General features: G+C 36.4%; 1 protein-coding gene across 6 annotated transcripts in view; it reads left to right on the top strand.

The window, feature by feature from the left end:
- The window catches only part of LOC107692341 (ecotropic viral integration site 5 protein homolog), a 60,679-nt gene that overhangs the window by 36,392 nt on the left and 12,114 nt on the right, over window positions 1-12,173 (top strand). For 4 of the 6 annotated variants that reach the window (XM_016491320.1, XM_016491321.1, XM_016491325.1 and 1 more), the window contains 15 exons: window positions 2,277-2,498; window positions 3,041-3,115; window positions 3,284-3,409; window positions 3,583-3,726; window positions 3,920-4,009; window positions 4,959-5,056; window positions 5,158-5,218; window positions 6,144-6,197; window positions 7,158-7,190; window positions 7,574-7,723; window positions 8,429-8,560; window positions 9,295-9,435; window positions 9,620-9,778; window positions 10,296-10,442; window positions 10,856-10,951. In XM_016491320.1, the coding sequence (XP_016346806.1) occupies window positions 2,277-2,498; window positions 3,041-3,115; window positions 3,284-3,409; window positions 3,583-3,726; window positions 3,920-4,009; window positions 4,959-5,056; window positions 5,158-5,218; window positions 6,144-6,197; window positions 7,158-7,190; window positions 7,574-7,723; window positions 8,429-8,560; window positions 9,295-9,435; window positions 9,620-9,778; window positions 10,296-10,442; window positions 10,856-10,951 (1,728 nt within the window). The remainder of the gene's footprint in view (window positions 1-2,276; window positions 2,499-3,040; window positions 3,116-3,283; window positions 3,410-3,582; window positions 3,727-3,919; window positions 4,010-4,958; window positions 5,057-5,157; window positions 5,219-6,143; window positions 6,198-7,157; window positions 7,191-7,573; window positions 7,724-8,428; window positions 8,561-9,294; window positions 9,436-9,619; window positions 9,779-10,295; window positions 10,443-10,855; window positions 10,952-12,173) is intronic. The other 2 variants (XM_016491322.1, XM_016491323.1) reach the window with 2 other exon arrangements.

The following is a 12,173-nucleotide window of genomic DNA, read 5'->3' as shown; positions in this document are numbered from 1 at the left end:
ATGGCTGCAATATAACAAAGAGTGAAAAATTTAAGGGGGTCTGAATACTTTCCGTACCCACTGTATATATATTAGTGCTGTCAAAATTAGTGCGTTAACGCAGGTGATTAATTTTTTAATTTTAACGCGTTAAAAATATTTAACGCCGTTAATGCAGGGGCGGGTCTACGGTTGGCCACCCCACTCACAACTGATACTTCTGTCTCTTTTTTTCGTGACAAGAACCATCGTTTATTTAAACGCAGAACGTCTTTATGACCACATAAAACCGCTATATAAATAAAGGTGACTTGACTTGACTTGACTTGACATAAAACGGGAGATGTTTCAGACGCACGCTCCAGCTTCACTTCAGCGTCAGGCGCGAGTCACACGAGCGCGGAAACGGTACTGTGCTCGCAGGCGTGCGCTTGCAGCCTGTATCATTTCATATCAAATCGCGAAAGAAACTACGATCATGCAATGTCGTTGTAGTTATGTCGTCAGTTAAGTCATGAAGTTACCAAAAAGGCGATTAAAGTGGTCTTAAAACTGTGCATGTATGTATTTGTTACATGAGTCACATTTAAGAACATGTCTCTGAAATGCAGTGGTTTTCCAAACTGTCCTGGAGCAGCCCAGCACAGTCTACCTCATCTAACACACCCGATTCAACTCATTCGAGACCTTTAAGAACTGAAGTGGGTGAGAATAGGTAGAGATGTATGTCAGATCCGCGTCATGTTCAGCATCGGCAGCTCTTAAAGGGACAGCAGACAAAAAACCTAATAACCAGCTGGTGTTATGTCTGGTAATCAATGATCAAAATAAATAGAGGAAATAAATAACTTTTGTAGCTTTGGTAAGTATTCATTCATCTATATTTAATTTAGAATTTATTGTTCGATAACTTGCTGAAGGGCACAGGTAAATGTGACATTATAACAGGTTTTTGTGAAGATTGTTTTAAGTTCACTTAAATTAGAAGTTATTTTAAGTAGTCTAATAAATGTTAAAAATTGATAGCTTTGTAATGTTGAATGGCTAATCAATGGTTAAATATCAGGGGGAAAAAACTATTTCATAGAGACATCAGAGTGATACTGGCCTTCAGTCATAAAAAAGATGCCATTATACAAATATAAAAAATATAATGTCTTTGTTGTTTCTACATTAATTTGAAGATTGAATGTGAAATTATTGCAATGTAAAAGTATTTTTAAAAACTTTAATGTTAGGTGGAATTAATCGTGAATAATCGCGATTAATTTCAGAAAAGGAAATGCGATTAATTCGTTGTTGTTTTTTTAATCGATTGACAGCACTAATATATATATATTAGGGCTGCACGATTAATCGCATCTTTAATCTAATTAATTACATGATGTTAATTAGAATTAATCTAATTAATCGCAAAATAAATTTGACTGAAAATACCCACAAAAGATTATTTAAAGCTATACTATTCAAAACTTTCGAATGGCTGGTCAAATCCTTTTATCAACTTTCTCTTTCCAAAACATTCCTTTACAACTGCACAGGAGCTTAGCCTTCTGAAATATTTTCCATTTCCTCCTAAAATAACACTTCTGCAGTGTTTTACATATCCCGCTCTCACAATAACATTTCCCAAGAAACAATGGGAAAGACAAAATGATATAAACCTCTTAAGCAAATTTCACAGTTGTCACTTTCCCACACAACATATTGAACACAGTGAGACAAAGTAAATGCAGTTTGTGTTAAATGCATGACCTCTTAGGAGCCAAAGAGGAGGATCTCAGGCTCTTCTAGTAAAGCGGGAACAGAAGTCTTTTGTACAACCTGGTATTCTAACAAAGACAAATCTCTAGCACACCCCTAGAGTGCTTTTGAAGAATCTCGGTGCTGACAGTTTATGTAGGTGGACTCTCATCTCAGAACCTCACAGGAATGACCAGCTGTAGAAATCAGCCATCTGAGACCATCTTCTACTGTGCACAGGAAACAGCTTAATCGGGTCAAACATAATTTGGTTACAAAAACATAGAGCTATGCTGTAGAAATTGCTGACAAGGTTTTATTTAGCAGCATAAAATTGTCTTATCCTGTCTGAAGTACCAACTAAACCCTCTGGAGAACAGCTGAATGCTGACAATCTTGGAACCTTGAGTAATTTTAATGTGTAATCCTTCAAATAAACTAGTATCTTCCACAACCCTGTAGATTTGCAGCATGTGTACTGGCTCTTAAGTTCTGTCCTCCTGACTTTCAGTGTTAATATTTAAATCAGTGGTTTGTTGTTTTTTTATTCTTAGGAACTGGTTAGGAAAGGCATTCCACATCACTTCCGAGCAATAGTGTGGCAGCTGTTGTGCAGTGCCCAGAATCTAGCCATAAAGGAGCAGTATTCTGAGCTGCTGAAGATGACCTCGCCTTGTGAAAAACTCATCCGCAGGGACATTGCCCGTACCTACCCCGAGCATGAGTTCTTTAAGGAGGACAGCCTGGGTCAGGAGGTGCTCTTTAATGTTATGAAGGTAGGTTATTAGACACTTTTATTTAAGGCAACAGTATATTTAATATCATCTTTGAACTAGGACAAAGTAGTTCATAGTTAGTTAGTTATAGGTGTAGTTCATGCAGACTATAAACCTCCAGATCTTTAACCTGTACACCACCTGACATCAGTTTTTGTTTACACCAGGAAAAAACCTAAAGGTCACTGGAGGTTTTTTTTTTTTTTAGATGAGTAGCACAAAGGCTTGTATGGGGGAATAACAGATCTAGTTCTGCTCTTAACTCAGCAATGATTTTATAACTATAACTTTTGTTTACAGGCTTATATAGTTGATAGTTAGTTAGTTATAGGAATATAAACCTCCTGATCTGTACACCACCTGACATTGGTTTTTGTTTAATGTCATTTGAAACCGGAGTTTACACAAGGAAAACACCTAAAGGTCGCTGGAGTTTTTTTTTTGCTAATTTTTATTTTTTTTAAGATGAGTAATAATGAGGGAATAACAGATCTTGTTCTGCTCTTAACTGAGCAATGATTTTATAACTTTTGTGTTTACAGGCTTATTCCCTGGTTGATAGAGAGGTGGGCTACTGTCAGGGAAGTGCTTTCATTGTCGGCCTTCTTCTAATGCAGGTATTAGCACAGGCAAAAAATATTCTACCTATAAATCACTTTTATTTAAAAAAAAAAAGTAACATTTTTATTACATAATAATAATAATAGTATAGTTATTACATAATAGTTATTATTACCATTTTACAGTCGGTGATAGTGTGATGTATAATTGTTGCCTTCTCGCAGATGCCAGAAGAAGAGGCTTTCTGTGTGTTTGTGAAACTGATGCAGGATTACAGGCTGAGAGAGCTCTTTAAACCCAGTATGGCTGAACTTGGCCTCTGCATGTACCAGTTTGAATGTATGATTCAGGTCAGTGACTGTCTGCCGAAATCAGATTGTAATTTGTTCCTCATAAATCTATCAAGCTTAGCTTACTGCTTATGTCCATTGCATACTAAATTAAATTACTATGGTTTATGAATCATACATAGTTATTGCTTTCTTCTGGTGATTTTACAGTCTCATTTGGTTTCTCCTTGTAGGAGCAGCTCCCAGAGCTCCATGTGCACTTCCAGACCCAGAGTTTCCACACCTCCATGTATGCTTCATCTTGGTTCCTCACCATCTTTCTTACCTCTTTTCCTCTTCCTGTCGCCACCAGGATCTTTGATATATTCATGTGTGAGGTAAGACTTAATGGTTATCGTTCTTTCTCTCTGCCTCTCATTTTTATGTAGTCATGTGTTTTGCATGCTAAGCTAATTTGAGAATACAACACACTGATGGATTTCAGTGGTCTGCTATCGCCCTCTGTTGGCTCCTTAATGCTGCTGCAAATATTTTTGGATCTTGAGTTTTCACCAGTAGGTGTCCTTACAGGGTTTAGAGATAGTGTTTCGCGTGGGGATGGCCATCCTGCAGATGAATCAAGCTGAGCTCATGCAGTTGGACATGGAGGGAATGTTGCAGGTGGGGTATTTATTAACATTTTATTCTCAAGGATAAGCTCACATTTAACTTAATTATAGCTGCTATGCTAGCTGATACTTGTCTCTGTGGAAGCTACCACACCACGATTAGAGTCTAGGGCTCTAAGTAAATGAATTTGTGTTACAAATATACAATTATTTTTTTAAGCAAAATACAAAAGTTCTTTAAATTCCCTTGAGTAACCATTGGCTTGCATATAACTGAAAACCTGTTTCAAATATTAAAACATTATTAATGTTTGTGTAAAATTACTTTTTTTAAATAAAAGGTCAAAACTTTGGAGTAAGTTTTTTTTTTATGTATTTGAAAGAAGTCTCTTATACTTAAGCCTGCAGTTTTTATTTGATTAAAGTAAAAACAGTGATATTGTGAAATATTATTACAATGTAAAATAACTGTTTTCTATTTTAATATGTATTAAAATGTATTTTTTTTTCTGTTATGGCAAAGCTGAATTTTGAGCAGTCAGTACCCCAGTTAAAACAGCTGCTTGAGATTTTTTTGTGGAACCTGTGATACATCTTTTCAGGATTCTTTGATGAATAGAAAAATCAAATAAACAGCATCCTTGCTGAATAAAAGAATTTCTCTCTTTCTTTTTTTTTTTACTACTTAAAAAAAAATAACTTTTTCTTACTGCAAACTTTTGAATGGCAGTGTATCATGGTTTCCACAAAAATATTAAGCAAACCATTTTCAACATTAATAATAGTAAGAAATGTTTCTTGAGCACCAAATCAGCATATTAGAATGGTTTCTGAAGGATCATGTGCCACTGAAGACTGGAATAATGCCTGCTGTAAATTCAGCTTTGCCAACACAGGAATAAATAGTAGTGTATATAATAATAATGACAACAAAAATAATAATAATTATTATTATTATTATTAAACATTAATATTATAGTTTTGATATTTTTACTCTGCAGCACTTTCAGAAGGTCATCCCGCACCAGCTGGATAGTGGACCAGACAAAGTCATCCAGGCTGCTTATCAAGTCAAGTACAATGCCAAGAAAATGAAAAAGTGAGTGTAAATGATATAGCATGAATTTTATTTATTTATTTATTTTTAAGTATGTTTTTGGACATGGACGATTGCTGAACTGTTTCTTTATGCCTTCTCAGATTGGAAAAGGAGTACACTACAATCAAAACCAAAGAGATGGAGGAACAGGTGGAGATCAAGGTGAGACAGACATCCCACTCCTAAGTGCATTTTGCTTAAATTATGCCTTTCTGAACATCTTTGCCACTCTTCTTAGTATTGTTATTCATATTAGTATGCACTTATGGACACTGTTAAAGTCACCTTTAATTTACGCTTTATACCATACGGATTGTGTCAATGCAGCTTTACAGTGTTAAACAGGAAAATAGTGTGTCGATAATGCAAGAGGACAATAGTAAACACAGTCTATTAGGGCTGCACGATAAATTGCATGCGATATTTAATGCGCATCTTGTCAGTAAAGCCAGTTCTGTAATCAGCGGTAAATCTCCATCACGTGCGTGCTTTCACATTGAGCAGCATTTACTACACAGAGCCGTTGTTCACTGACAAGCTGCGCAAAACCACGATCATATTTTGCGCATGTTTTGCGCAGCTTGTTATTAACATTGTAAATGTAGTTTTGAATATATATTATTTTATTTAATTAATGTGCATTTATAGCACTCCTCTTGGCATCAAGTTGCAAAAAATCTGCAGTGAGTGTATTCTAAATTTGATATTTTTCTCTCTTCTGAGGGTAATCAATCTGTCTATATTTCTTCCATTTTTGGGAAGTTGTGGATAGTATGGATTATTTTCTTTTCCTATTGAAGCACATGGGAACATATAAATAATGCTTGCTGTAGTTTTCCATTCACCACTGTAGACGTTTACTTAACTTTGAGAATCCTCAAAATGTGAAAAAAGTCCATTGACCACAAATATCTCTTATTTTCTCAATCGATTTTATAGTAGTAAATATTTCAATAAATACTATTAACTTAATCAAAACCCAAACTAAACAATAATGTTGCAGATATAGTTCATAGCATATAGTAGTTTGTAATATTGTATTGATGTATTACAGTCTAACATTGTTCATCTTCACACACTATTACAGAGACTGCGCACAGAGAACAGACTCCTGAAGCAGCGAATAGACACTCTGGAGAAAGTGAGTTATAAATAAGATGCAAAGCAAATCATTCATCATTCAAACACATCTATACACCATTATGTCATCCCATATTTGCTTATCGTGAATTGATTCATGGCTCTCCTTGTTGTCAGTTATTCTTTGGCATCTCCTTGGTATCATCAATAACAAATGCTTGAACACACCCCATTGGGTATATCATAGCTGGCTTGTTTGCATGTCATTGGAAAACTTGTTGTGTTTTTTGAGGCTGGTAAGTACTGCGGTAACACAAAAAAATCACCCTATTGGGTGTGCACATGGGTATGAAATGCTTGTCTACATATACTAATTTCAGGCCAAAGTGGCTATCTGACAGGCTGTCTTTTGAGCTACCACCTGCAGTGGTGCATGTTGGACTATTCTGTGCTTATGTCATGCATGAAAAAGAAAGCCCATGGTGCAGATCAGTTAAAAAAAAAAGAAAAACTCACCTACTCACCTTCCATCACCTCCCCGCATGGAACCTTTGTACTCAAATAAAGTACTAACTCAAACACCTTCAGAAGTTCCACATTTGTAACCCATGTCCGTGTTTGGCACACAAATATGGTAGATCCACAGGCTTTAAAATGACACCAATTTCCGTTGTATTCTCACCCTACTGATGCTCACACTGTCCTCTGCTTGGCCTCCTTTTGCACTTTTCACCCTGTTGTGGTGTCACAATCTTGCTTTATTTCATAACCACAGCATGAACACCATGTTCAAACCATGTTCCTTTTCTACCCCACCTCACTATGACTGTTTTAAAGCTGCATTTACGCTTATTTAGTAAATGTTCATCTAAAACAGTGTCTTTGCAATGTTTTAATGTAGGGGTATGAAAAAGAACACTGTTTTCTGTCAAATCAGTCTTATTTTGTTCTGTGTTGTTAATGTCCTTTGGTCTTTCTCTTCTCTTTGCTTTTTTCCTTTATGGATTTTCTCTGTTTTTAGGAAAGTGCTTCTTTGGCAGATAGATTGATACAGGTACAATTTTCACTCTCCTCTACACCATTGAGCTCTGTCTTTCCTCTTTAAAAACCCATCAGTTCTATCTTTAGCTTCATTTCCTTGATTTGCTTAAATATCTCACACCTACTCACAATCAAGAGTAAAATAAGGCAAATGCTGCGATTTCTCACTTCAGGGAAAAGGCATCACTGTACTTATTATCTTTGGGCTGCAGTCCTGATAATTGGTGGAATACTATATTAATCCCCCCTTTGATAGTTAAATCGAAAAGTGCTAAATCGAAACCTAAAACTGCTAACAGCATGACAGAGCTTGAGATCCAGCATTATTTTTCTCCATCCATACGTCCATTTCCACCGATTCTCTGCTCACCCCTCATCCATAATTGGTCACGTCAGGGTCAGGTGACACGAGCCCAAGAGGCAGAGGAGAACTACCTGGTCAAACGGGAGCTGGCCACGGTCAAACAACACAATGAGGAGACCAGCGCACTGCTGGAGCAAGCGCAAAACAACATCCGACAGCTCCAGCAACAGCAGCCGTTTGCGGTAAGGACAGTTCAGAGACAGTGGCTCCTCCTGGATGAGAGGCCTGCTCTACGAACACAGAAACCGTATGAAAACACGAGAAATGTTTTGCTCCACATCAACAGTAGCAGCCGTTCTTGATTCATTTGGCGTTGCCTAGCAACAAAATCTCAGCGACCACAGAGCGGCGAACGGCAGCTCTTGTAATGATGCTCTTTACATGCATGACTGCAGATCAGAACAGCAGAGCTGAGGTCATTTGCATGCACAACAGTGCCAAATGGGGCTTATGTATATGTAAGAGTTTGTCAAATATGAGTGTAACTTAAGCAAAGAGTCTTGAGTCACCACCGTCTGTTTAATAAAATCTACACTCTCAGCCGAAGGGCAGAATATGGCTCATCAATAATTAATGAGCACATGCTCAACACAGAGAAAAAGCAGATAATGTGTAATTTTCTGTGGGGAAAGTGCTGTTTTACATAATGTTGTGTTGCAATTTCATTATGTTTTAATGTAGCTGTTGGTAAAACTACTGGAGAGAAGGTTTTTATTTTTGTTTATTTATCTGAAGCTTGGATGAAACGTGTGGTTATATAATTGGTCAGATCAAACCACAAGAGCTGTTCAGATGTTATGTCCATGAGTATTCATTGCTAACACTGACTGGTTGACTTTTGATTGACAGAATTTTTGGTCACACAATTTCTTTGTTTTTCAATTTAGAAGGGGAACCCACGCTACTCTGAGGAGTTCATCCTGCAGCTGGAGAGGGAACTGGTACAGGCCCGCCTTCAAGAGGCAGAGTCTCAGTGCGCATTGAAAGAGATGCAGGACAAGATTCTCGACATGGAGAAGGTGGAAGAACTTTATTAATTTTCTCAAGCACGCATACTCACCCATTGGCAGTTGTGGTTTTCAACCATAGTGGTGCTGGTACACGTGTTAGTGTTCAGTCAAGATCTTCAAACAGGCTACTTAGCTACATAACCTGCTCATGAATAAAGATTTTTCATTATGCATATTGCAAGTTTTGAGAATATATTTTAACATCCTGAATTGAATTCAGTGTCTTGATGCCATCACAAGCTTTTTTAATCTGTCTATAGATTTAAAATTATATATATATAAGATATATAAGATATATTATATCTCTTTAGATGGACAGGGACAATGTGGTTGGTGTTGCTGTGCTGCATTAAAGTGTGCATTAAATTGATCAAATGACCCAGTAGAGAGTAGAGACCCTTTACATTGTTGCCAGAAATTCTATTTTATATATATATATATATATATATATATATATATATATATAATTTTAAATCAGTTTTAAAATGTATTAAAATAGAAAAGTTGTTTTAAATTGTAATAATTTTTACAATTTTGAAATGAAATGCAGCCTTGGTGAGCATAAGAGTCTTCTTTCAAAATCTCACTGACCCAAAAATTTTGAACAATGGTATAAACTTTTTCCAGCATAGACCACTTCAGTGATTTTAATGAGAGTGATCTTTACTGTTCATTATGTTATACAAGCACTCACTGTGCTTACTCTGTCCTTACTCTTTTGTCTATATTTGTCTCCGTTTCAGAGAAGCTCATCCCTGCCAGATGAGAATAATGTGGTGCGTCTTCGGGAGGAGCTAATTGGTGTAAAGTTGAGGGAGGCAGAAGCTCTAACAGGCCTTAAAGAGCTTAGACAGCAGGTCAGAGACCTGGAGGAGCACTGGCAGGTAAATACTTGCACTCAGATAGACAGCTGTTTTATTCACAGTTTGAGAATGTGTGTAATAGCGTGTGTGTGTGTGTGTGTGTGTGTGTGTAAGCTGTACAGTGTTGCATTTTCACCATGTGCTGTTTTCATGCTTCTGTTTAACTTACAAATGTTTGAGTGAGGTATTTTGGTGTTGTGTGCAGAGGCATCTGGCGCGTACGGCGGGCCGCTGGAAAGACAGTCCGAGGAAGAATGCAGCAAGCGAGCTTCAGGATGAGCTGATGAGTGTGAGGCTCAGAGAGGCAGAGGCACAGGCTGAGCTTAGAGAAATCAGACAGAGGATGCTGGAACTGGAGACCCAGGTCTCATTCACATGCTTGCTCATCTTTGTAGTATAGAGTGTTGGGCGTTCATGAGAAGGCCAATTTCTAAGCCTGTTTTAAATTTTTTAATATATATTTTTTTAATAATCATTTGTTCAAGACTTAAGACAAAGACTTTTGCCTGGCTACATCTACATCTTTTTTTTTTAGGATGTTTAGGGTGGGTAATCTGATATTACCAAAATAATTGACTACAACACAACAAAATTACACTTACTTAATAAAATGACTAAATAAATGTTTTGAGCCATGTACTGTTGGCCACTGACTTTACAGAGGAAATAAGTCAGAGAGCATAGACACATTTTTAGCCAATAGAGGGAGACAAAGTTAATGAATTTATACTCTGATGTGATTCAGTGTATTAAGTTTGGGCACTGCTTTATCACTTCAGATTTGAGTTAGGTTATTTTGAGATTATTACTATTAATTTTTTTTTATAAGAAAACTGCAAATTACATGTAGAGGTTTGTACTTATTTTTTACCCACTTATAGAATCAGATACATAATAATCAACTGCGGCGTGCAGAACTAGAAGCACGAAATCTACAGGAGCGACTGCAGGTTTTGACCAACCAGAACAAGATGTTGCATGCTGAGCTGCAGGAGACAAAACGGAAACAGGCTGAAATAGATTGCAAGGTTAGTCACAGTCAACCCAACAGCTTGGTGCAAAAATATAGACTTTATCTAAATAGATTATATAGCATTATGATTTATGAAGTATATTTCTCTTTATTCTAGTTTTACGAGTACACCTTTTATTCAATTAGTAATGTCAAAATGTAAAAAAAAAATGATACAAAAAAGCAAACTATACCTCTAATTAACACATCTTTGTATGATTTGGTTACATTTCCTCATTCATGACTTGGCTTTAAATAGGGTTTAGTAGTTCCTGTTTCAGCGCTTCAGTTTGAGAGCAGCAGTAGATGCTGAGTGTGTTTCTGCTCTCAGCTAAGCATACAAAAATAAGCCATTCAATAAAAGCTGAATATATATGTATGTTCACAGCGGTTTCATTTCACTTTTTTTTTTCTCTCTCTTTCAAACAGAATAAAGAAGAGGTAATGGCAGTGAGATTGAGAGAAGCTGACAATATTGCTGCCATGGCTGAGCTTCAGCAGCAGATCTCTGAGCTTGAGATTCAGGTACAAATAAGTACAGAATTCACTGCACATTACATTACAATTCAGTCCTATCACAGCCCAACACAGCACAGTCTATCTGTCCAATCCAGGACATCCGTCTCTCCATAGCACAGCTGCTTAAAACTTTTTGTCTCATAGCTTCTAGAATACCTATTAGATTTTTACATTTGCAATGTGATCAAATCTTTATACTGTCATAGCATTTTTGCTTGTCCACATAGTTTGGTTCTTGTGTGACATTTAAACGATAGTGTGCAAATAAGGGTTTGACTTAGGGATTCTTTGTGAACACCTTTGTGAACACAGTTCTCCTGAGCATGCAGTTTTTAGGTAAGATTGGGGTATTTATGTATAAAAGGCCCCATTCTTTTCTTTTGTTTTAAAAAAATTTCTTGATCGATTTGGTAAGGTATTTGGTTGTTGTAATCAAATAATTTTGACTGATGTACCCAAATCCTTTATAAATAGTACACGCGTTTTTTCAGATGTATTTCCAAGAAAAAAACATTGTCTTATATTCGGGTCAATACGGTATATTAGATGCCTTAAAATCACTTTAAAAGCAGTTGCCTAGTTACTGTTGCTGATATTAGTTACAAATAACATCTAAAAAAACCCCTATAGAATCCAATAGTAAGATGTGTGTACACTTCATATAAATCAGTTGAAACTTACTGTAATTTATGCAGCTTAAGCATTACCGTAAATAGAGTCATATATATGTTGACCGTCATTGAAACACAGGTGTGTTTTGATTTGAGGGAAAGATTATATTAGTAAGAGTTACTGGATTAAAGTGAGAAGTGAGACAAGCGTTTGATCTTTTTGGATAAAGCGCGTCTGAAAAGCTTGCGTTCCCCATGCAGGAAGCCAAATTATTTTAAAGATTAGGTCAGTATGTCATCAGTGCTGTTTTATATTAGTGTGGGGGTGTTTGACTTTCCTTCCTGAGACAGATATAAACTGGGCTTTTTTTGTATTCAAAACTAAATCTCACCTTTATGAGAGTGTGTTCATTTCTGTCACAAGCTTTTCTCTTCAGCACTTTCTTTTACTTTTCTATGAAGTTTGATGTTGGTCAGTCTGCATCATCTCATTTTGCTGTTTCCTTTCCTATAGGGCTGCACGATTATGACAAAAATCATAATTGTCGATTATTCCCTTGAGATTTTAATTGCGATTATTAATTACGATTATCACAATTTACATTGAATGATGTTTA

Source organism: Sinocyclocheilus anshuiensis, unplaced genomic scaffold (assembly GCF_001515605.1).
Source record: "Sinocyclocheilus anshuiensis isolate Anshui unplaced genomic scaffold, SAMN03320099.WGS_v1.1 scaffold70, whole genome shotgun sequence".
In the NCBI taxonomy this organism is placed as follows: Eukaryota; Metazoa; Chordata; class Actinopteri; order Cypriniformes; family Cyprinidae; genus Sinocyclocheilus; species Sinocyclocheilus anshuiensis.
This window is presented reverse-complemented; position numbering and strand designations above follow the sequence as displayed.